This window comes from Raphanus sativus, unplaced genomic scaffold (assembly GCF_000801105.2).
Source record: "Raphanus sativus cultivar WK10039 unplaced genomic scaffold, ASM80110v3 Scaffold1035, whole genome shotgun sequence".
NCBI classification, from domain to species: Eukaryota; Viridiplantae; Streptophyta; class Magnoliopsida; order Brassicales; family Brassicaceae; genus Raphanus; species Raphanus sativus.
Genome location: NW_026616349.1, coordinates 1 through 24,737, shown reverse-complemented (window position 1 = coordinate 24,737; position 24,737 = coordinate 1). Strand labels below are relative to the sequence as shown.

The 24,737-nt window shown below is 35.2% G+C and overlaps 2 protein-coding genes and 1 pseudogene across 2 annotated transcripts; 1 reads left to right on the top strand and 2 right to left on the bottom strand.

The window, feature by feature from the left end:
* Nucleotides 1–871: 871 nt before the first annotated feature.
* LOC130503594 (putative F-box protein At5g66830) lies at nt 872–8,602 on the bottom strand (annotated as a pseudogene).
* Nucleotides 8,603–9,719: 1,117 nt separating this feature from the next.
* On the top strand, nt 9,720–10,972 carry LOC108836953 (F-box protein At1g69090-like). The gene has a single exon (XM_056998214.1). The coding sequence runs from the start codon at nt 9,771–9,773 to the stop codon at nt 10,872–10,874; it is 1,104 nt and encodes a 367-aa protein (XP_056854194.1). The 5' UTR covers nt 9,720–9,770; the 3' UTR covers nt 10,875–10,972.
* Nucleotides 10,973–19,602: 8,630 nt separating this feature from the next.
* On the bottom strand, nt 19,603–22,256 carry LOC130503593 (uncharacterized). Its single transcript, XM_056998213.1, has 2 exons — nt 20,552–22,256; nt 19,603–20,479 (listed from the first exon to the last, which is right to left on the bottom strand). The coding sequence occupies exons 1-2, from the start codon at nt 22,254–22,256 to the stop codon at nt 20,460–20,462; spliced, it is 1,725 nt and encodes a 574-aa protein (XP_056854193.1). The 3' UTR covers nt 19,603–20,459.
* Nucleotides 22,257–24,737: the final 2,481 nt, after the last annotated feature.

Here is a 24,737-nt window from a genome sequence, read left to right as displayed (position 1 = left end):
CGAGTAATTCTTTAGAAACAGAGAAATAAAAATTATTTGAACACAAACATATAATAAAAAGTGTTAAGAAAAAAAACATATAATCAAACTGAAAAGGTTTTCTTTAATTTTAAAAAAAATAGTTTTTGTGGGTTATTAAATCATATATATATTTAAAACAATACCCGATTACATATTAGATTACTTGGTATATCGGTTCGACTTCTGGTAATCATTTTTCTATATAAGTAATAGAAAATTATAAGATATTTATTATTAAAATGTTGTTATTTAATATAAGTTTTAAAATTATATTAAAAACTCTATAAATCTATACTATTAAATTAGCAAAATATCAATTAATCTCAATTCTCACCATTTTGAAAATGTAACTATTATAAAATGCACACAAATATAATAAGAAATAGAATAAGCGTGGCCATCGAATCTTCGGGTTGGATATAGATCAGTTCATTTCAATTTTGAGTCCTTCCAGTTCTAGACATTTGGATCTAATTAGATATTTGACATTTTGTTGTTTAGGTTTAGGTTGGTTCCGTTAAGGTTTGTATTCATATTCAAATACACCTGTAAAATACTTGTAAAAAGTGCGGATTTATTTTGAAACTAAATATTATTTATATACATTTATATATAGATAGTGCACATGTCAGAAGGAACCAGAGAACCGAGACTTACAGAAAAAAACTAAACCTAAACTGATCCAAATTCATAAATAATCACTATCTATGAACCAAAAATGAATTGAACCTATGAACCAAAATGAAATTGAACCGAGAAACGAATGGATATTTTTAAGTACAAATTATATACCTATAAATGTTATCTAGATTTCTAATTCAAAATAATATAGCAAACATATTTATAATGATTAATCATTCGCGTTTGAAACTTGGTAGAACCATCTTGCATTAGAGCATAAGACGGACGAACAAACAAATTGATGTGGTTGTTCAACCTTCTTCGTGTCGAGATTGAATATGAAGATATCATTTTCATCATATGGATCTACTGAATCAGAACCATTAAAGTAGATCGAGTTTCTCTTGATTCCTTCAATGTCCTTGGCAAGCACTGTGATACCAACTCCAGAAGAATCGCCTCGTCTCCCAAAGAAACAACTTCCACCCACTTGCTCCCCTTCGATGAAACCCATCCTGTAGATTTTAAAGTTCCATATGTAGGACATATCGCCCGCATGCTATTAACATTAAGACATCCCCATCTACAGTGACTACCACATTATTCTTAAAACAAGCCCAATAGCGTTTGCATGGGATGGTCCCAGGAATTCTAGAGGCTCCACCTACTGCTCTTTTTATGCATCTACGTACGCTGATTTGAAAACTTGCAAGGGAACATGTCCAGAAAAATAAAAAATGGTGAGTTTATAATAATTGAGACAGTAAAGCTTGTGATCCTTGTATATCATGCTAAAACAATCCTCGATAGATGACAATGACAGCTGGGTGATTGGTTTCCCGAGTTATCTTCTTTCTTGATAGAAACCATATTTTCTTCATCTAACATCCCTATAACAAGGTAATCTTTGGTTTTCTCGTCTATCCACAACACCGGAGAGATGAGCCCATAACATGATTCAAAACTCGGTAGATTGTTCCTCTCTCGTGTTAAAAAATCTAAGATATAGGGATTATACAGACAAACTGACAAATTGATGAAGTAGAGAACACAAAAATTTTATGGAAGAATTATATTAGATTCTCATCCAAATAATGTTACAAGAGACATAGTTTATATAAAGAATAAATCAACCTAATTTCCTAAATTAATATGGAATCCCCTTACTATTATTTGAGGAGACCACTTATGAAAATAACCTTTAGCCCATGTGTTTATTACATGAGTGCCATTTCCTATGTGCATCTCCACATTTCATCTTACCCCAATTTTTCAAAAGCCCATCCTTGACTAGAACATTTACATCTCATGCCATTGTAGTGCACATATGTTATAATCAATGCATATAGTTAATGTTCAATGCTATATAGTTAATGTCGAACATTATTTTCTCTTATATTAAACTTTTTTATGTTTATAAATTCTTCATCGCAGGAAATATTTTACGTATTATAACTTTTTATATTTACGTATTATAACTTTTTATATTATACCCAATGCTTTTATGTATTATATATTTATACCCAATGCTTTTTTATGTATATAGTATTATATATCAGCATTATAACTTCTATCCAAGAACATATATATATTAAACTTTTGTATGTTCATAAAATATTCGATCCAAGAAACATATATATATATATTTGATCCTAGAATATATTATATATTATATTATTTATTCTAGATATATATATTTATATTTTTGATCCAAGAACATATATATATATATAAATAATGCTCATATTTTATTACACAATCATTTCGTGAAAAAACTAATTTTTATACTTTTGTATTGTTATATTACAATGAAGGCATAATGTAGAGGGATTAAATGATACAATAAATGTCATTATTGAATATGAACGTTTTTGTTATGATTGATTTATGTTAAGTCCGTAATCAGATCGTACATTATTATTGATTTATTTTCTTGAGGTATGGTAAAGCATGATTGATATGATTAGTGATTTTAATTTTAATGTTTCATATTTGAGGTTACCATATTTATAAAAATAATGTAACATCCATCATTTTGTATGTATATATATATATATTATATATATATATTTTATGTTAGTATCAGCATTATAACTTCCATCCAAGAAATATATATATATTAAACTTTTGTATGTTTATAAATATTCGATCCAAGAAAATATATATATATATACCCGTCTTTTGATCTTAGACATATATATTTTATATTACATACATATATATATTATATATATTTTTTTTTTGATCCTAGAATTATATATATATTGTTTCCCTTACTATTATTTGAGGAGACCATTATAAAAGAAATCTTAGCTTCATGTGTGATTTACAACCATGCCATTACTTAGGTGTCATCTCCATATTTCACCTTAGATCATTTTTTCAATTGTCCACCCTTGCCTAGAATATTTACTTTTTGTGCCACTCTAATGTTCATATAGTATATGCCTCATGTTATTCATCACCTTTATTTTATTTTTTTTTGACATTACCGATGTTACACAAATGGAAACAATGCTATCGATTTCAATCAGTCATTAACTAATAATATAGTTATAACACATGGAAAACAATGCTATCTATAATGTTATACGATATTGTTACCATTCATATATTACGGTTCGGGTTTGTCTAACAAAACTATACTCATTTTAGGACCATGAATCACTGTGGTTCGTATATCTATGGCATGTGTAATGTAAAATCAACATCCAACAAAGTTAGTCTATGGCACCAAGTTCATCTCAAAAAAATCTATACTCATTTTATTATTTATATGTATTTTATGGTATTATGTCTGATTTACGAAGCTAATTGGAAATACTACCTTTCATATTATCACATTTAAATATGTAAAAATATGTAATATATACGAACCAAAGTGATAATACAGTCACATGTTTCCTGAAAATACAGTCACATGTTTCCTTTTTTACAATATGTAATTATTTAAGGAGTATCTTGATTAAAAAATATGATTGATCCACATTATAAATTTTGCAAATATCATATACTACATTTTGACTCAGCAATCATCTTGATTGGTAACATCTAATCTTTGATTGATTATTCAGCTGACCATTTTGAATATCGTGTAATCATGGATTGTCTTTGTCATAATTACTAACAATATAAGTTAAGTTTTACCATCAATCTACAAATGTTTCCGAAATTGTTTGATGATACACGAAATTGGCGCCCTTAACTGAAATCGTTTATGCCGATTCTATTTCTTTTTCCAATTATTGATTTTGTCAAGGCAAATTTCAAGCTGATTTTTAGGGGAAAAAAAAAACTTCAAGCTGATCTTGATGTGCAAGAAATATGGTAATTGAATTAGTAAATAGTTACCACTTTTACTACTTTATTGTATATAAATTCGTTCATTGACCACACAACTATACACCACTGTCCTTTTAATTAAAACCTAGCATCGAGTATCCGAATTTTAAAAAACATATAATGGCAGCCTTCAATTCTGTTTCCGATTTGAAGCCCCTAACTACCAAGTGGAGAGTCCGAGTCAGCATCGTTCAACTGTGGAAGCAGAACTATGGAATTCCAGAGATTCAGATGTTGTGCTTTGTATTTTACAATTTTGGAAAATCAATTGGGTGAAGGTAATGTAGTGTAGAAACAAAAAAAAAAAGGTTGGTAGGGCTGATATTATTTTGCTGAAATTTCTTAAAATTTCCAAATATGTATGAAAATGTTGATTCAAGAAATTGACAAACATAGATGGATTTTCCCAGGTTCTGTTTGAGCCCAATGATTTACCAGAAATTGATGATCTCAGAAGACAGTAATATTTTTTTTAGATATTAAAACTTTTAGTTACCTCAATGTTTTTGAATTCAGATTTATATTGTTTTGTACAATGTTTAATTTATATTGTTTTAAACTTTTTTTTAGCATTGCAGATGAAGAGTTATTTTTTTGAGCTAATAGAGAGATCTTGAGCTACTTTTCACAGGAGTTGTTGTCTTTAAAATTTTTAGTACGCATTGTCTTTTCGGATTTTCATTTGAGCTTTTACTATTATGTTGCCAATGTTTCTTTTTATCTTATGGAAGCAATAAAAACTCATATCTTTTCGTTTAATCTCAATTTATATAAATTTGCGTATAAAATTGTATGTCTATTTAGTTTATTTACTAATGTAAACTTAAATCATATTACACCAAATACAATTACATATTTTTTTTTAAAAAAAATAGTAATTTAAATTAATTAAACATAAAAAATTAGGGATATATGTTAGCATATGTTATGGAATATATGTGACCCACCTAACCTTTCGAAAATCTGTAGAATAAACGTTATGGTCATTTTTAGTATACTCAACAATATTGTATAGTATTTAATTGTAAATGTTTTAAAATATAATATATTACGTAAACTTTTATTCTTTACAAAATTCATTAGTTACAATTTTTTTTAATATTATAAAATTTGTATATCAATCTATATGTTATAATAAAAACTTCGTATATAATACGTGATCTACGTGTTTTTTACTCCATCTCATTCTTTTTCAAACTAAATATGGTATGCAATTCAATATGTTTGACCGAAATATTGTCTATAATTGTTTCTATCTAAAATATATATTCAATTCATTGATTATTTTTATAAACGTATCAATCAGATCTAGCATTTTGGAGTCAAGTTTGGAATCAATTCATAATCTTCACTAACTGATTTTTTTTAAAAAAATAATCAACTAATTTTCCTCAATTATAGCTGTTGAGAAACAAATTTCCATATACACTTCGAGATTCAAATTTTGCGTAATCTGAGAGCTGTGTTTTTTTATTACAACATGTGTTAAGGTAAGTTTTCAAATATTTTGTTAATATTTTAATACTTTGAAGATCATGATCAAATTATGCATAAATCATCTTTTACGATGTGAGACGAAAAACTAATGAAAGAGGTATGTACCTACTACAAAATATTATATTGGAATGATTTAATTTTTGGATTCGACTAATCATAAAACTATGCAAAATTTGAAACTACATATATGTTCAAAATTATTAGTCTCAGTTAAAATAAAAATTAAAATCGACAATTATTTAGGAAAATACATTAAATTTCCGTAAACATTGCATAATCTTTGATTATGTTTTTCTTTCCAGGCAAAATATGTATTTGATTCATTGATTTATTTTACAAACATATCAGTTAGATCTAAAATTTTGGAGTTAAGTTTGGAATCAATTCATAATCTTCATTAATTAATTTTTTTAAAACCATCAGGTAATTTTCCTCAATTATAGTCACTGAGAAACACATTTCATATACAATTCGAAATCCAAATTTTGCGTAATTTGAGAGTTGCATTTTTTATTACAACATGTGTTAAGGCAAGTTCTAAAGTAAATTTGTACAGTAAGTTTAAGAATATCAATTAGTAAATATTTACTATAATTTTGGCGATTTGTTTTCATCATTAAAACCCTAAACATACAGCAGTTTAAACACATTTTCTCATCACATCACTTTTAAATCATTATTAACAAAACTAGAAGTACACTAGAAAACCATCAATGGCGGATTTCATTAATTTTATATAAGTTTTTGGTTACTCTTATAGATTTACTTCTACGAACTATACTTCAACCACACAAAACAAATAACACAAGATTTAAAAAATTCGGAAGCTTACTTTTTTTTTATATATCCACAATCGTTGAATCTTTTAACATGAAATAATATGTAATATTTGTGCTTATGATTTTTACCTTTCTAATACTTATATATTTAAAATTATAATTTTTATTAAATTCTTTCATCCTGCGCAAGGCGCAGGTTATCACCTAGTAATATATAATAGATAATGATAAGTTTCCTATTCTAATATATTGATGTATATCCTAATATTGATCATTGGATTAGGTCGATCTTCTAGATCTCCCAATACTCTCTCTCAAGCTCATACATGGTAACACGTATGAGATTGGACAATCTTTAGAATATAGTAGTAGAAATAATTCAAAGGCTTGTGAATCAACGATGGTTGTTCATGTTGCAGAAGCTTGATGAATGTCTCGTAACTCTTTACGAGTTGAGATAGATGATCGGATTTTGATTTGATTGTTTGTTTTATCCATCCTACAACGAGATGATTGTTTGCTGTCCAATCTTCACAGTAGGCTGAATCGGCTGCTGGTAGACTGCCGTCAAGAAATATGAATCTTTCGTGAACTAATAGCCATATGAAATTCGTTGATGAATGAATATTTGAATCGATGAATGAATTTCTATGCTTCAAATCGAGAAACAAAGAAAAAGAGAATAGAATAGTTGATCTGCAATTTGCTAGAACAACAAGATTTAATTTTTCTGGAGAGTTTTGTTTAGGCTCTGATAACATGACAAATTGATGAAAGTAGAGAACACAAAAATGTTTATGGAAGAATTATATTAGACTCTCATCCAAATAATGTTACAAGAGACATAGTTTATATTAAGAATAAATCAACCTGGTTTTCTAAACTAATATGGAATAGTATATAATAGATAATGATAAATTTCCTATTCTAATATATTGATGTATATCCTAATTTTGACCATTGAATTATGTCGATCTTCTAGATCTCCCAATACAAACCTCCTCAGTATAAGTTATCATCAAAAGCCAGCTTTTATATGTCGCCACACAAGAACTCATTCCAAAGTCGTTGCCGAGATCTTGAGTTTTGTAAAACTTGTCTTTTTCTTCAGGATTGAACAAGAGACCGTAGTTCTCGTCCTTCGGAATTAGAAACAACCAAGGGACTTGATTGTTTGGCTTAGATAGTCTCGAAGCGGATCGCCATGATGGACAAACGGATTTCGTTGGAAATCAGCAAATCCAAGGCGCTGGAAGACCAATCGCATGAGATCTAGAGGAAGCTCGGACCAGCAATGGAGATTTCTTTTTGGTCCTGATGGAGTGACTACCATTGCAGAGACAACGTTAGAGGACATCAGGCGTAATATGGGAGAATATAAGGTTCGTTTTCTTTCTTTCTATTGGAGAAAGTTTTTAAAGAGCAAACTCCACCTCTAAGATAAATTAGAGACGTAGGCAACTCTCATATATTTAGTTAAGGGTTATTGGTTACCCTTTAAATAAGACTACTGTTTTTTTACCCTAGCAGTTTTCTGAATTTAGAAAAATCAATCGATCAGTATTCATCATAGTGACATTTAAAAAATATTAATTGTAGGTTCATATATTTGTGTCCTATCCAATTTTTTTATTTTTGTATTCGCATAAATATTATATTCACAATACATAGTAGCCGGCCCTGCACATAGTAGCAAACCCAGTCTATGATTCGTAGGAACACATAAGATTGTTAACATATCTCTATCCTCTTTTTCCTAGTTTTACGCATCCCCCTCCTACGCTAACTCTAAACAATTGTAGCGGAAATTCACCAGAAAAGTCGAAAATACGGAGTTTATCATTGGTGAGACAATAGAGCATTTAACAAGTCTTCTTGGATGCCCTTCCGAGATTTGTTTCCACGAGTTATAACCTTTCTTCAAATAAACTAGAGTTGCTCCAATAACCATTTAACAAGGTAATCGTTTTATCGTCTATCCACAGTACCGGAGAGTTAAATCGTCAATTAGGCCTGGGCATTCGGGTCGTTGGGTCGGGTTTGGGTCGGGTCCTTTCGGATCCGGGTCTTTCGGGTCTAGGAGTTTAAAATTCGATAGGGTAATTTCAAATTTTCGGTTTCGGGTCGGGTCGGGTCGGGTCTCAGATAGTTGGACCCATTCGGGTAACTAGAATTTATCGCTACGGTTCTGGTTCGGGTTCGGATCGGATTCGGTTCGGATTCAACCTAAAAAATACCTAAAAATACAAAAAAACATCTGAAAATATTAATATATCCGAAAATATTTGAAATTTTATTTAAAATTTTTGTTTTTAGTATATTAAAATGTGTATATATACTAAACTATGCGAGATAAAACAATAATTAGTTGTCTCCTACTGGTTGACCCCCTTGATCTGTAGACAAATAACTCATCTTCGATTCTCCTTCGATTCATTTTATTTAATTTACATTATTAATTTGGGTAATTTACATTATTAATTCGGGTACCCGCCGGATTTCGGGTTCGAGTCGGGTCGGATCCAAGATCCGCGGGTCCTCTACGACAAGACCCGATAGGGTAATTTGATCGGGCCGATTTCTACCCGGACTGAATTTTTCGGGTCGGTTTCGGGTTGGGTCTTCGAGTCCGGGTAAAATGCCCAGGTCTATCGTCATTCCGATATGTTGTGATGAGGAGGCGACTGGGCTAAAGGTGTTGAAGGTATCTGACGAAATCTTAGCAGTGAAGCCTTCAGTTTAGGAGAAAATATTATATTTTTAGTTTTCACTCTCTCAAAAAACTTAATTTGATGAGTCCATAAGACATATGTATATAGTAATTTTTTTATTTATACGCAGAATTTGTAGATCATTATGATGAATATATATTATCATTATGGTGTGGTCGTCTACAATCTAAAATGGACAAGAATCTCCTTCTTTTTTAAATGAGATTTTTATTATTTGGAAAGATGAGTTGTATAAGATCCTAATGAGACATGCAAGTCTACAATAAATCTATGATTCATTATTTTGGGATATTATATACTTATTTAGAACTGGAATTTTTTTTCAAATAATGATAATATTATATTCTTAATTAGAATTTGATGAATTTTGGAAAAAATGAAAATAGTACTAGATTATGAACTTACTATATGCATAAATTAATCTTATGTACATGGTATCCATGATTCTCTTTTCTAAAAAGTAACAAATATGATTTTCTGTTTATAAATTAAAATTATTTACTATATACATATGTCTTATTGACATGCATAAATTAAAGTTTTCGAGATTTGTAATCATTAGACAAACAAATAAATGATTATTGCCAAAATACAACATTTTTTGTTTCTTTAAAAATGAAGCTGTAGGCTATTTAAAGATATGGAGTAATTATCTTTTAATATATTATAAAGTTTTTTTTTTGTTATTATATATATGCATCAAATTAAGGTTTTTGAGAGAGTGAAAACTAATATTATATCCCAAAAAATTGAAGCTTGGTCGTTAAGGTTTCGTCAGATGGCTTCACAACCGTTAGCCTTAGCCCAATCTCCTCCAAAATCTCATTGCTGGTCCGAGCTTCCTCTAGATCTCATGCAGCTGATCTTGGAGCGCCTTGGATTTGCCGATTTCGAAAGGGCTAAATCAGTTTGTTCATCATGGGGATCTGCTTCGAGAAAATCAAAGCCAAACAATAAGATCCCTTGGATGATTCTATTCCCTGAGGAAAAGAATTACTGTCTCTTGTTCAATCCTGAAGATAAAGAAGAAAAGCTCTACAAAACTCAACATCTTGCCGACGACTTTACAGAAATCCATTGTCTGGCGACATGTAGAAGCTGGCTTTTGATGGATCCTAGTTTGAAAAACAAGGAAAACCCTGTTTATATTTTAAATCTCTTAACCCGCGAGAGAATCAATCTACCTCCTATTTGGGATCAACGATTTGACTCTCCGATATTGTGGATAGACGAGAAAACCAAAGATTACCTTGTCATAGGAGATACTCTACTTTATTTGAAGAAAGGTGATAAATCGTGGAAACAAATCTCGGAAGGCATCCAAGATGACATGGTATTCAAAGATCACAAACTCTATTGTCTCGCCGATGATGAACTCCGTATTTTCGACTTTTCTGGTGAATTTCCGCTGCAAGTTTCCAGAGTTAGCCTAGGAGGGGGACGCGTACAACCAAAAATATTAAGCTGTCGGATGAGATTGCCTGATATTCCAGATCATGTCCAAGAGGTTCGCACGAGGGAGAACGTGGTAGTCACTGTACAAGGAGATGTCTTAATTGTTAAGAGCGAAAGTCCTTTTTTGTCCGAAACATGGAACTTTAAAATCTTCAAGATGGATTCATCAAATGGGCTGGAGGAAATTTTTTCTTTGGGAGATGAGGCGATCATTTTAGATTTGGGTATTACAGTGCTTGCTAAGGACCAGGAAGGCATCACTAGTAACTCCATTTACTTCACAGGCGATGAGATAGGTTGGTACGACAGTGAAATCTTTGTATTCAATCTCGATTCAAAGAAGGCTGAACAACTACCACCACTTGTTTCTTCCTCTGTTTCATTCTCTAGAGCTCGTTGGTTCCTACCGAGTTTCAGGAATGATTGATCCCTACCTATAGGGGTTTCTCTTCTTTGTTGTTGTTTTTTTTTTTTTGAATTTAAGCTTTTTAATAATTGGTACTATTTTCTTGGTCTTCAAGCTTTCTATTTCTTTTCTTTTTTCCTTCTTGTGCACACTCATATGTGTTCCTATGAATAGAGACTGGGTTTGCTACTACGTGAATATAATGTTTATGCGTATAAAAAATATTACATGGATAGGATACAAATATTTGAACATATAATTAATAGAAATTAGGAGATAAAACTCTACTTTCTGTGATGTAATTCTGAAACTGTGACCATCTCTTTTACAGGGCTTTATATGCCCCTTTTAGTATAGTTTAGATGAGCGTAATCAAATGAGATTATTTCCAAACCTCTCATAACAAGAAAAAACACAAACAAAAATGTAGTAAACATATTTATAATGATTAATCATTCACGTTTGAAACTTGGTAAGAACCATCTTGCATTAGAGCATAAGACGGATGAACAAACAAATTGATGTGGTTGTTCAACCTTCTTCGTGTCGAGATTGAATATGAAGATATCATTTTCATCATATGGATCTACTGAATCAGAACCATTAAAGTAGATCGAGTTTCTCTTGATTCCTTCAATGTCCTTGGCAAGCACTGTGATACCCAACTCCAGAAGAATCGCCTCGTCTCCCAAAGAAACAACTTCCACCCACTTGCTCCCCTTCGATGAACCCATCTTGTAGATTTTAAAGTTCCATATGTAGGACATCTCCTTCCGCATGCTATTAACAATTAAGACATCCCCATCTACAGTGACTACCACATTATTCTTATAACAAGCCCAATAATAGCGTTTGCATGGGATGTTCCCAGGAATTCTAGTGGTTCCACCTACTGCTCTTTCTATGCATCTACGTACGCTGATTTTGAAAACTTGCAAGGGAACATGTCCAGAAAAATCAAAAATGGTGAGTTTATAATAATTGAGACAGTAAAGCTTGTGATCCTTGTATATCATGCTAAAACAATCCTCGATAGATGACAATGACAGCTGGGTGATTGGTTTCCACGAGTTATCTTCTTTCTTGATAGAAACCATATTTTCTTCATCTAACATCCCTATAACAAGGTAATCTTTGGTTTTCTCGTCTATCCACAACACCGGAGAGATGAGCCCATAACATGATTCAAAACTCGGTAGATTGTTCCTCTCTCGTGTTAAAAGATCTAAGATATTGTTGGAATGAAAAACTTTATAGAAATGGAGAAGGTATTTTAAGTGTTTGAAGAGAAAGAAACTTTATGAAGAAGAAAGCTTTTTTATAACTTTGAAGAATATTTTTTATTATTTAGATGGTTTTTACAAACTTGGATTGATACAAAAGAGAGGAGAGTGGAGGTATTTATAGCCTCCAAAATACAAAATATCTTACATATTTTAATTCTAAATCTAGAGAATTCTAACATAATATCTAGATTATTTTATTCTAATTATCTAGATAATTCTATGGAAATATCTAGATTTTTAATCTTAAGGAGGTGGAGGATAATTCTAGAATTTGGACTAAGTTTGGGCTAAATATTGATTAGCAAAATATTAGCCCAATACCCAAATCAAGTTTACTTTTCAACACCCCCTCTTAAACTTGATTTGGTTACTCTGAGTAAGCTCCTCATTTTGATAAAATCTTCCCGCTTGAGTGGCTTGGTGAAGATATCAGCTACTTGATCATTTGTTTTCACATACTCCAATTGCACATCCATATTGGTAACACAATTTCTAATGTAATGATAACGAGTATCGATGTGCTTACTCCGATCATGGAAGACTGGATTCTTTGCCAATGCTATTGCCGACTTGTTATCCACAAAGATCTTCGTTGGCTCCTCTTGTGGTAGACTCAACTCCTTTAGCAGGTTTCTTAACCAGATAGCATGGCAAACACATGAAGTAGCTGCCACATACTCCGCTTCACAAGTAGAAAGGGTGACTATTGGTTGCTTCTTTGACATCCATGTAAAAGCGGTTTCTCCAATGAAAAACACGAAGCCACTTGTGCTTTTCCGGTCATCTACATCTCCACCCCAATCGCTATCGCTATATCCAACAAGCTTGTAATCTTCAGAGATACAGTAGTACAAGCCAAAGTTGATTGTACCTTTGATATAGCGTAGGATCCTCTTAGCTGCCTTGAAATGAGTTGTTGTTGGATGCTCCATGTATCGACTCACAACTCCAACTGCGTGTAGGATGTCGGGTCTTGTGCACGTTAGATAGCGTAAGCTTCCAACCAGACTCTTAAAGAGTGTTGGATCCACACTCTCTCCTTCTTCTTCCTTTGATAACTTAACTCCACATTCCATTGGCGTACAAACTGGATTTGTGTCATCCATCTTGAACTTCTTAAGCACCTCTTTTGCATAGCCTTCTTGAGTAATGAAGATTCCATTTTCTTCTTGCTTTACTTCAATGCCAAGGTAGTATGACATTAATCCAATATCAGTCATCTCGAACTCCTTTGTCATCTCCTTCTTGAAATCTTTAAACATAATCGGATTGTTTCCGGTGAATATCAGGTCATCCACATACAAGCATGCAATCAATATATCATTGTTTTGTGTTTTGATATAAAGTGCATGCTCATATGGACACTTTATGAAGCTTTTATCCTTGAAGTACTTATCAATCCGAGTGTTTCATGCTCTTGGTGCTTGCTTTAATCCATAAAGCGCTTTCTTCAGCCTTAAGACTTTGTCTTCTTCTCCTTTGACTATGTAGCCTTGTGGTTGCTCAATGTAGACTTCTTCCTCAAGGTCTCCATTTAGGAAGGCTGATTTGACATCCATTTGATGTATCTTCCAACTCTTTTGGGCTGCCAATGAAATGATTAATCGAACCGTTTCTAAGCGAGCAACTGGAGCAAATACCTCATCATAGTCGATCCCGGCTCTTTGACTATAGCCTTTTGCCACCAATCTTGCCTTGTACCTTTCAACTTCTCCTTTAGAATTCTTCTTTGCCTTGTATACCCACTTCACACCTATTGCTTTATGCCCATTTGGAAGTGAAGCTAGCTCCCATGTATCATTCTTTTGTATGGACTTGATTTCTTCATCCATTGCACTTCTCCATGACTTCTTTTCTTGAGCTTCTTCAAAGTTCATAGGCTCGCAATCCGCAAATAGACAAAATAGAGTGAGATTGTCTTGATTTTCAGTTACCTCGTAGATGTCTTGTAGACTTCTGAAACGTGGAGTCCTTTCACTTGAGCTTTCATCTCTTTGAGAACTTGGTGTTGGTGAAGTTGGCGGTGTAGCTGGATCTTCTCTTGGTTGCTCCAAATTATCTTCTTCAAAAGATGGAAAGAAGTTGTAGTCTTCATTATTTGATCTCCAATCCCATTCTCCTTCTTCATCAAAGATGACATTCCGGCTGATGATTGTCTTTTTTGTTTCAGGATTGTAAAGCTTGTAGCCTTTGGAGTTAGCGTCATACCCAATGAAGACATACTTCTCACTTTTATCATCTAGTTTGCTCCGCTTCTCGTCTGGAACATGAGCATGAGCAATGCTTCCAAAGACTCTTAGGTGTGAAACACCGGGCTTTCTTCCGCTCCAAGCTTCTTGTGGTGTCTTTCCTAAAACACTCTTTGTTGGCGATCGGTTTGATATATAGACAGCACACGCCACTGCTTCTGCCCACAACTCCTTTGGTAGCTTCTTACTCTTGAGCATGCTTCTTGCCATCTCAAGTATTGTCCTATTCTTCCTTTCTGCTACTCCATTTTGTTGAGGGGTTCTCGGCACCGTCAACTGTCTTCGGATACCATTATCTTCACAATACTTAAGAAACTCCTTGGACATAAATTCTCCTCCTCGATCAGATCTCATGGACTTGATCTTAAGACCACTTTCCTTCTCAACATGGGCTTTAAACTTTTTGAAATTTTCAAACACTTCTGATTTTTGTTTCAAAAAGTAAACCCATGTTTTTCTTGAAAAGTCATCAATAAAGAGAAGGAAGTAGTTACTCTTACCAAGTGAACTTGGTTTGATCGGGCCACATACATCTGTATGTATAAGTTCTAGTGGCTTTCTTGCTCTTGTCTCTGACTCCTTTGGAAAACTCATCTTGAATTGCTTTCCAAGTAAACACCCTTCACACACTTGATTTGGATGGTTGATGCAAGGTAATCCTTTCACCATCTCTTTCTTAGAAAGTAGTTCTAAGCCTCCAAAGTTGAGATGCCCAAATCGAAGATGCCAAAGCCAAGATTCCTCCTTGTAGCACATCTTGAGACATCGTGCAGTGTCATTTTGAATGTTTAGGACAAACATTCTATTGCTTGACATTGGCACCTTTGTGATGAGATTATTTGCTTTATCTCTTAAAGAAAGGCTATTATCCTTTAGTCGAATGTCATAACCTTTCTCTAAGAGTTGTCCTAGGCTCAAGATGTTGGTCTTCATGCTTGGAATATAGTAAACATTGGAAATGAACTGATGATCTCCATTCTTCAAGCGGATGAGAATATTTCCTTTACCTTTCACCTCCATCTTCGATTCATCTCCCAAAGCCACATCGGTTTTCACCGATTCATCGAGCTCCACGAACATGCTTTTATTCCCACACATGTGGTTGCTTGCACCACTATCAAGGTACCACTTGTGAACCTCATTTGATTCATCCTTCTTGTAAGCCATCAATAGCATATCTTCTTCTTTACTCCTTTCTTCAACATAGTTGGACTTCTCTTCAACTCTATTGTTGTTTGGAGTTTTGCATTCAGAAGCATAATGTCCAAACCTTCCGCAACCATAGCATTTGATGCTTGATTTATCGTACCTTGATTTTGGATATCCTCTTCCACGACCTCTTGATGAATTCTCTCCTCTTTGATTGAAGCTTTCTTCATGTGGTCTCCAGCCTCGTCCATTGACACCACGACCTCGTCCTCGGAAATGACCACCACCACGTCTCGGATGATTTCGGCCAGCTTCTTCCTTTTGATCAATTCTCATCTTGAGAACTTGCTCCACAATATCTTCTTTCTTCTTCTTCTTTTCTTCATAAGCTTGTAATGATCCAAGAAGTTGCTCCATCGTCATAGTCTCCAAGTCTTTTGTCTCTTCAATCACGGTAACAATGTGCTCGAATTTTGAATCCAATGATCTAAGGACTTTCTCCATAATTCTCACCTCATCTAACTTCTCACCATTTCTCTTTAGGTTATTAGTAACCGTCAAGACTCTTGAGAAGTAATCTGAGATGAGCTCTCCTTCCTTCATTTGTAATGCTTCAAATTCTCCTCTTAGAGTTTGAAGTCGTACCTTCTTAACTTGTTCCGCTCCCTTGTAAGAAGTCCGAAGCTTTTCCCATGCTTCTTTGGATGTCTTTGCACCAGCAACCTTCTCAAATGTATCTTCATCTAATCCTTGATAGATTAGACAGAGAGCCTTCTTGTCTCTCTTTCTTGAATCTCTCAAACCATCCTTTTGAGTTTGAGATAGACCACCATCATTCTCCGGTTCATTGAAGCCTTTCTCAACTATCTCCCACACATCATGTGCTCCTAAGATAGCCATCATCCTAAGACTCCAATTGTCATAGTTGCTCTTAGTGAGCAATGGAACTTGGAGGGGAACACCATTGTTTGCCATCTTCAAAAAGAACTTGTAGCTCTGATACCACTTTGTTGGAATGAAAAACTTTATAGAAATGGAGAAGGTATTTTAAGTGTTTGAAGAGAAAGAAACTTTATGAAGAAGAAAGCTTTTTTATAACTTTGAAAAATATTTTTTATTATTTAGATGGTTTTTACAAACTTGGATTGATACAAAAGAGAGGAGAGTGGAGGTATTTATAGCCTCCAAAATACAAAATATCTTACATATTTTAATTCTAAATCTAGAGAATTCTAACATAATATCTAGATTATTTTATTCTAATTATCTAGATAATTCTATGGAAATATCTAGATTTTTAATCTTAAGGAGGTGGAGGATAATTCTAGAATTTAGACTAAGTTTGGGCTAAATATTGATTAGCAAAATATTAGCCCAATACCCAAATCAAGTTTACTTTTCAACAGATATATGGATTATACAGACAAACCTCCTCAGTATAAGTTCCCATCAAAAGCCAGCTTTTATATGTCGCCACACAAGAACTCTCTCCAAAGTCGTTGCCGAGATCTTGAGTTTTGTAAAACTTGTCTTTTTCTTCAGGATTGAACAAGAGACCATAGTTCTCGTCCTTCGGGATTAGAAACAACCAAGGGACTTCAGGATCGCCATGACGGACAAGCTGATTTAGCTCGCTGGAAATCAGCAAATCCAAGGCGCTCGAAGACCAATCGCATGAGATCTAGGGGAAGCTCGGACCAGCAATGGAGATTTCTTTTTGGTCTAGATGGAGTGACTACCATAGCAGAGACAACGTGAGAGGCCATCAGGCGGAATATGGGAGAAAATAGTTTTTTTCGTTTTCTTGCTTTCTATTGGAGAAAGTTTATAAAGAGCTAACTCTCACCTCTTAGAGACATTAGAGACGTGAACAACTCTTCTATATTTAGGTAAGGGTTATTGGTTACCCTTTAAATAAGACTACTCTTTTTACCCTAGCAGCTTTCTGAACTTAGAAAAATCAATCGATCAGTATTCATCATAGTAACATTTAAAAAATATTAATTGTAGGTTCATATATTTGTGTCCTATCCAATTTTTTAATTTACATATTCGCATAAATATTATGTTCACATAGTAGTAAACCCAGTCTATGATTCATAGGAACACATAAGATTGTTAACATATCTCTATACTCTCTTTTTCTAGCTTTATGCCGCCTCCTCCTACGCTAACTCTAGAAAATCTGTAGCGGAAATTCACCAGAAAAGTCGAAAATACGGAGTTAATCATTGGTGAGACAATAGAGCATTAATTAGAGCTTGTGATTTTTGAATACCATGTCTTCTCGGATGCCCTTCCGAGATTTGTTTCCACGATTTATAACCTTTCTTCAAATAAACTAGAATTGCTTCAATAACATTTAAAAAGGTAATCGTTTTATCGTCTATCCACAATACCGGAGAGTCAAATCGTCAATCCGATATGTTGTAATGAGGAGGAGATTGGGCTAACGGTGTTGAAGCCATCTGACGAAATCTTAGCGGTGAAGCCTTCAGTTTAGGAGAAAATATTATATTTTTAGTTTTCACTCTCTCAAAAGACTTAATTTGATGAATGTCCATAAGACATATGTATATAGTAACTTTTTTTATTTATACGCAGAATTTGTAGATCTTTATGATGAATATAGATTATCATTATGGTGCGATCATCTACAATCTAAAATGGACAAGAATCACCTTCTTTTTAAAATGAGATTTTTATTATTTGGAAAGATGAGTTGTATAAGATCCTAATGAGACATGCAAGTCTGCAACAAATCTATAATTCATTATTTTCGGATATTATATACTTATTTAGATAATTTTTTCAAATAATGATAATATCATGTTCTTAATTAGAATTTGATGAATTTTGGAAAAAATGAAAATAGTACTAAGATTATGAACTTACTATACAAACAAGTTTGAACAACTACCACCACTTGTTTCTTCGTCTGTTTCATTCTCTAGAGCTCGTTGGTTCTTACCAAGTTTCAGGAATGATTGATCCCTATCTATAGGGGTTTCTTTTCGTTGTTGTTTTCTTTTTAAAAATTTAAGCTTTAACAATAATTAGTAATACTTTCTTGGCCTTCAAGCTTTCTATTCTTTTTTTCCTTCTCGTGAAAAGGAAAAAAAAAAGAAATTACATGTCCTCGACTCATGCTTGCTACTTATATACGAAATAAACAGTTTTACGTTTACCGATAATATGGGACAAAAACTGGATTGTGCGCACGAGCTTTTCCGTGTGTGTTACTGATATATTATATTTTTGACACATTGTATATATGTTTTGTCATTCGTTTTCAAAGTTCTATCGATTTTTTTTAAGGTTTCTTGAGTCATTTCAGATTTAGAAAATGTTGTGGAGTTTTGGAGGACGCGCAGAAAAGAATAAGAATTGGAAGGTCTTCAAGTTGAACAACCATGCTGAGCAGCCAAGTGGATGATCTCAAGGGAAACAGTCGTCCCGCTGCTCGAAATTTTTAAGGAAGTTATCATATGATAACTTGGGATTTGTTCTACTTATCCCATCTTTTTTCTCTCAGCCACTGCAGGACTTCATATATATTTCTTTTATCATTTCTTTCATTTTCTACGTTAGTTTTACTTGAGAAACCAAACTCTACAGATTTACATTTTGGACGATTTGCTACTTTGTAAGGGAAAATGATCTTCTCTCTCTCTTTCTCGTTTAGAGAAGACCTCATAAACCATATTTTTATTTACAGTATATTTGTATTTCATGTGTTTTAATTTTGATATCTATGTTTTATTTTATTTTATGGTTGAATACTCGTCTTAATTAGTCTAGGGTGTTAGATTGTTGGATCGTGAGCTAATATAAATAAGTGATAAATCGATTGTCTTCATTCATAACCGAAACTAAAGCTTGCATTGAACTGATCACTTGATATAAGATCTTAGAATTAATTTATTCATTAACTGTGTATAGGTTGCTTGGCATGTTATGCATAAGCATTATATCTTTAGTCAGCGAAAGTATATGTTAGAATGTGTTAATGTAAGATAAACAAGCTACGCTATGTAGAACACACAGTAGTACAGGGTTATTCAATTCCAAGAAATACGACTATATTTATTCTTTCAAAAGCTCTTACACGTTCTTCTTAAAAGCAATAAATCAAACAAGCTCAAGACAAACCTCGACTTGTTTGCTAGTCAACTCGTTCAGAGATCTAAGACAGACTCTGAACCACCTAAGCTCTTAACCCCTAGATGCTTTGCTTCTCCTTCTTAGGACGTACAAACCTCTCTATTGCTAAAAGCTCTCCCTGTGTGTTAACCGGCAACACATTGCCAACGCTTCCTTTATATATCTTTCAGGAAGCCCTAGATCTAATCTATCTACCCAATGGAAACTTTCCATTTCTTCTACTTCAGCGAATAAGCCAATCTTCCTTTTCTTTTTAGATCGATTGCTTCTTCTTCAAGTCTTCCTTTAATGTCCCTCTTCATTAAATCTTCTTTTAATGCATCGGTCTTGATACGTGCTTCTCACGAACCACCTCTCTGATGTAGTAGTTCATGTCACTCTTCATGAACTACTTCAGCTCTGCTACATCATCGTCTTCCCATACACCTTCAATCTCCCCCTTTTTAATTCGTCGTCTCACAAGTACCTGAGATAGAAGACAAGAACCAACCACACACAACAGCACCAGTATATATGTCTAAACGTTAATCCAACCAACTCAAGACAATTAAGAACATACTTATATTATCCTAAAACCGGGTTTAAGCAAAGTAAAACATAATATCAAAAGATAGCATATGCAAATGCTCCCCCATAATCTTAGCCAGTCTGAAAACATGGATAACAAGGAATTGCAACAAGTGGTGCAATTGAAATAACATAGACATGAAAACAAAGCAACAAAACACAGCTCCCCCACAATCTTGGTCTTCTACATCCTAGTCTTCTTCTTCTCCCCCTGCTTGTGAGCACACGGATTAAAAACACCAAGAAAAATACCTCACATATTCATAAGGATAGGGATACTAACCTGCTACAGCACTCTGAAGATCCTGAACTATCTCAGCTAGCGCTTGAAGGGCTCGTGTTGTGTCCTGTAGTGCCACTTGCAAATCAACACGGCTGAGTGGTCCTTGAGGGATGGCAACTGATCCAAGTTCATAAAGGGATACACGACGTGGTGCAGTTCTGGAGCTTGGTGTAGCAGTTCGTGGAGCAGGGATCGGAGCAGGAGATGCCTGACGGGTTGTCCTTGCAGAGCTTCTCTTTGGTTCAGCTTTAGCTGGTCCCTTTCCTTTTGCCAGTCTCTGCTCATAGATCTCGCCCACTCGTTTATCCTTCTTGTAGAGAACCGGACGTTGGAGCTTGTCACTAGGATAGGATGGAACCGCCTGCTGACTTTGAAGAAGTGCCATGATCAAGCGAGGGAAGATCAACCAGCGGGCATCATTGACTTGAATCACTCCAAGATTAAGAATCTGTCTGAACATCATCTTCCCCAAATCAACACGGACTCCATGAGCCATCTTGTAGATCAGTCTTGCTCTCTCAAGTGAGACATATGTCTTGTGAGTCGAGGGAATCCAGTTGTATGCAGCTATGATCATCAAGGCCCCGTAGCATGGAGTAAGGTCCGCTGTAGTGAGACCATCCCATTCTGTCTTTGTATCTCCGGTGATGAAAGAAGCTAACTCAGTTACCGAGATATCATCCAACGTTGCGGCTTCCTCCTCTTCTTCCTCAGTAAGTGGTTCCCAATCTATGGCATTATTGAGGTGCGCAGGTGAGAACTTGTACTCTTGTCCCCGTACAGAGACAACCACTTCATCAACATCCGCTTCAGCTTTAGTACTCGGCAGACCTGCATAGAACTCAGCTACAACTTGCTCAACATACACTGCAAGATTCGAGACAGTTGATTCCATAGATCCTTTCTTGATAACGGCCAAGTAACCCCACTGATCAGCTTCCTTCAGATCCACCGAACGCTCAGCAAGTACCTTACGCTTAAGGAACTGATCATACCTTTTCTTGATGAGAGGAGGCATTGGTTCAGCACTTTTATCACCAGACCTTCTCGATCTCAGCTGAGGCGAGGCTCCTGCTTCCTTAGCCAAATATGGAGACTTGGCTGCATCTTCTGGTGTGAGAAACTGAGATTGAGTTGGTGTACTAGACTCCCCTGTCTTTCTCTGTTTCCCAGAGCGCAACCCTAATCTCTTCAGCACCCGTTTCTTCCTCCTTTCCTTCTGGGAAGCTTCATCTGATTCAGAACCCACAGTAACAGCATCATCCTTGGGTTCATCGTCCACTTTCTTGGCTGAATCAGACTCAGCTTCACTTAGCTCCTTCTCAACTTCAATGATCGCCAGAGGTAGAGCAGATTCATCCTTTTCTTCTGGTGATTTAGCAGTGACCGGAACATCTTGAATGGCAGCACCAGTGGATCCGATTTGCGGTTGCGGATCTGCTTCAGGAACCTTCACAGATGGCTCCTCTCCAAGACCTGGAGTCCTTTCATCGCTCTCCTCTGAAGGGGCTTTCTCATTAGCGGTATTGAATGAGTCAAGCTCCTCGGTGACCTCAGGGAGTGCATCGGAGACGGGCATATCGTTTCTCGGTGGAGGCGATTCAGGTTCGCCATCAGCGAGTAACCTTCGACTTCCTTCAGCCTCTGCATGCTTTTCTTCCTTGGATGATTCGGCTTGTTGAGCTGATTTCTTTCCTTTCCCCATGATAGATGTCAGTTTCTGTGTGAGAATCGTGTGAGAGGTGAAGAGAGGCTGCGAGATTGAGCTTCTTAAGCACGATGGAGATTTTCTAGGGCTTGTTCCCCACTACTTCCCTTAACGGAATAAAACTGAATCAACTTTTTCTGATATTGCAGATCTGGTCCCTGACTTTTTATCCTCTCCTTTGCATGCCTACAACATTTTAATTTCTCTCATCCAAACACACAAACATTAGGCACATTCGTGAATTATTAATGTATCATCAGACTTTCAAGATAGTAATAAAACACAAGTCACAACTCACAATTGGCTGAATCAAGATTACTATAAAGCATTAGATCAATTCAGTTCAGTTACCATTTGTGTGAAGTGCTTCACGAGTTGCCTCAGTGCGTGATTCAAGCTGCACATATAACTCTTCCTAGATCTTATATTCTGGTGCAGCCGATTGTCTTTTTATGGCTAGCTTTCACATTGATATGCCTTCATCAATGCTGCCGGTTTTCATTCTTTATTCTCGTGCTGTGAAACCCCTGTTGTTTCCCATCATGAATCAATCAAAATTTTTTTTTTTTTTATTTTCTGAGCATCTTTCTGTATCATTGCTGGCTCTTTTTATTGAGAGGGGGGGGCCACAGATTGACGTGAAACCTGTACCATTACAACATTGACGGCATATCAAGCAGCTCTTTTCCACAGCGTTCTCGGGTTCCAAAACCAATCTGAATCATATGTACATCCCGAATCAGCACCTGCACTATTCTCTGCACAACTTGACTCAACAATCAAGATTACACACACCAATTGCATTTCTTAATGTGATAAATCGATTAAATTCAAGAGATTTAGTGAATATATCAGCCAACTGCAAATCAGTAACTACATGTTCGATTACTACCTGATTGTCTTCAACTAATTCTCTGATGAAGTGGTGCCTTATGTCAATGTGCTTCGTCCTTGAATGTTGGACCGGATTCCTCGAGATATCAATTGCACTTTTGTTGTCACAATACACAAGAAAGGGACCCGATTGCATTCCATAATCAGCTGACATCTGCTTCATCCAGATAAGTTGTGAGCAACAGCTACCCATGGCAATATATTCTGCTTCCGCCGTAGAGAGTGATACAGAGTTCTGCTTCTTGCTCAGCCACGAGATAAGATTGTTTCCAAGAAAGAAACATCCTCCACTGGTACTCTTTCTATCATCAGCACATCCTGCCCAATCAGCATCACAGTATCCCACCAAGTTCTTGTTGGAATTCTTCGAGTAATACACGCCCAAGCTCTCTGTTCCTTTGACGTACTTGATGATCCTCTTAACTGCATTCAGGTGTGATACCTTTGGCTTAGCTTGATATCGTGCACACACACCGACACTGAATGACAAATCCGGTCGACTCGCAGTTAAGTACAATAGACTGCCAATCATCCCTCGATAGAGCTTGACATCCACATCTTCTCCTGCTTCATCTCGTGCCAGCTTCAGTGATGTACTCATGGGTGTCTTAGACACTTTGGAGTTCTCCATACCAAATCGCTTTACCAAACTGTTAGCGTATGCACTCTGAGATATGAAGACACCTTTCTCTGACTGAGACACTTGAAGTCCAAGAAAGTACTTCAGTTCACCACACATGCTCATCTCAAACTCTTGAGTCATATTCTGAACAAACTCATCCACCAGCTTCTGTGACGTGCCTCCAAAGATAATGTCATCCACATAGATTTGAACAATGATTATCTCTTTTCCAACTTCCTTGAAGAACAGCGTCTTGTCTATACTCCCTCTGATATACTCCGCTTCTAACAGAAACCTTGTGAGTCGTTCATACCATGCACGCGGTGCTTGCTTCAACCCATATAATGCTTTCTTCAGTCGATACACATAATCATGATGCACTGGGTCCTCAAATCCCTTTGGCTGCTCAACATAGACTTCCTCCTGAAGGACTCCATTTAGGAAAGCACTTTTCACATCCATTTGATGCACTTTGAAATTCAGAATGCACGCCATTCCCAGAAATAACCGAATGGATTCCAATCTTGCAACTGGGGCAAAGGTTTCTTCAAAGTCTACTCCTTCAATCTGTGAGTATCCTTGAGCTACAAGCCTTGCCTTGTTACGAACTACTTCTCCATGCTCATCAGTCTTGTTCTTGAAATATCCATTTAGTGCCAACCACGTTTACTCCTTTAGGTCTAGCAACCAGTTCCCACACATCGTTCCTGGTGAATTGCTCAAGTTCTTCCTCCATCGCGACAATCCAATATTCATCACGTAGTGCTTCAGTGTGTGTCTTAGGTTCTATTGATGAAACGAAACATGCGAACTGCACCATTTCTTTAAAGTTGATCACCTTTCCACGCGTTTTTCGTCCTTCTTCAATTCCTCCAATCACATCAGACTTCGAATGATTGCGATGAACTTGCTGAATCACTGTTGCGGTACTGTATCTGAGATCGGACCTTCCTCAATGACTT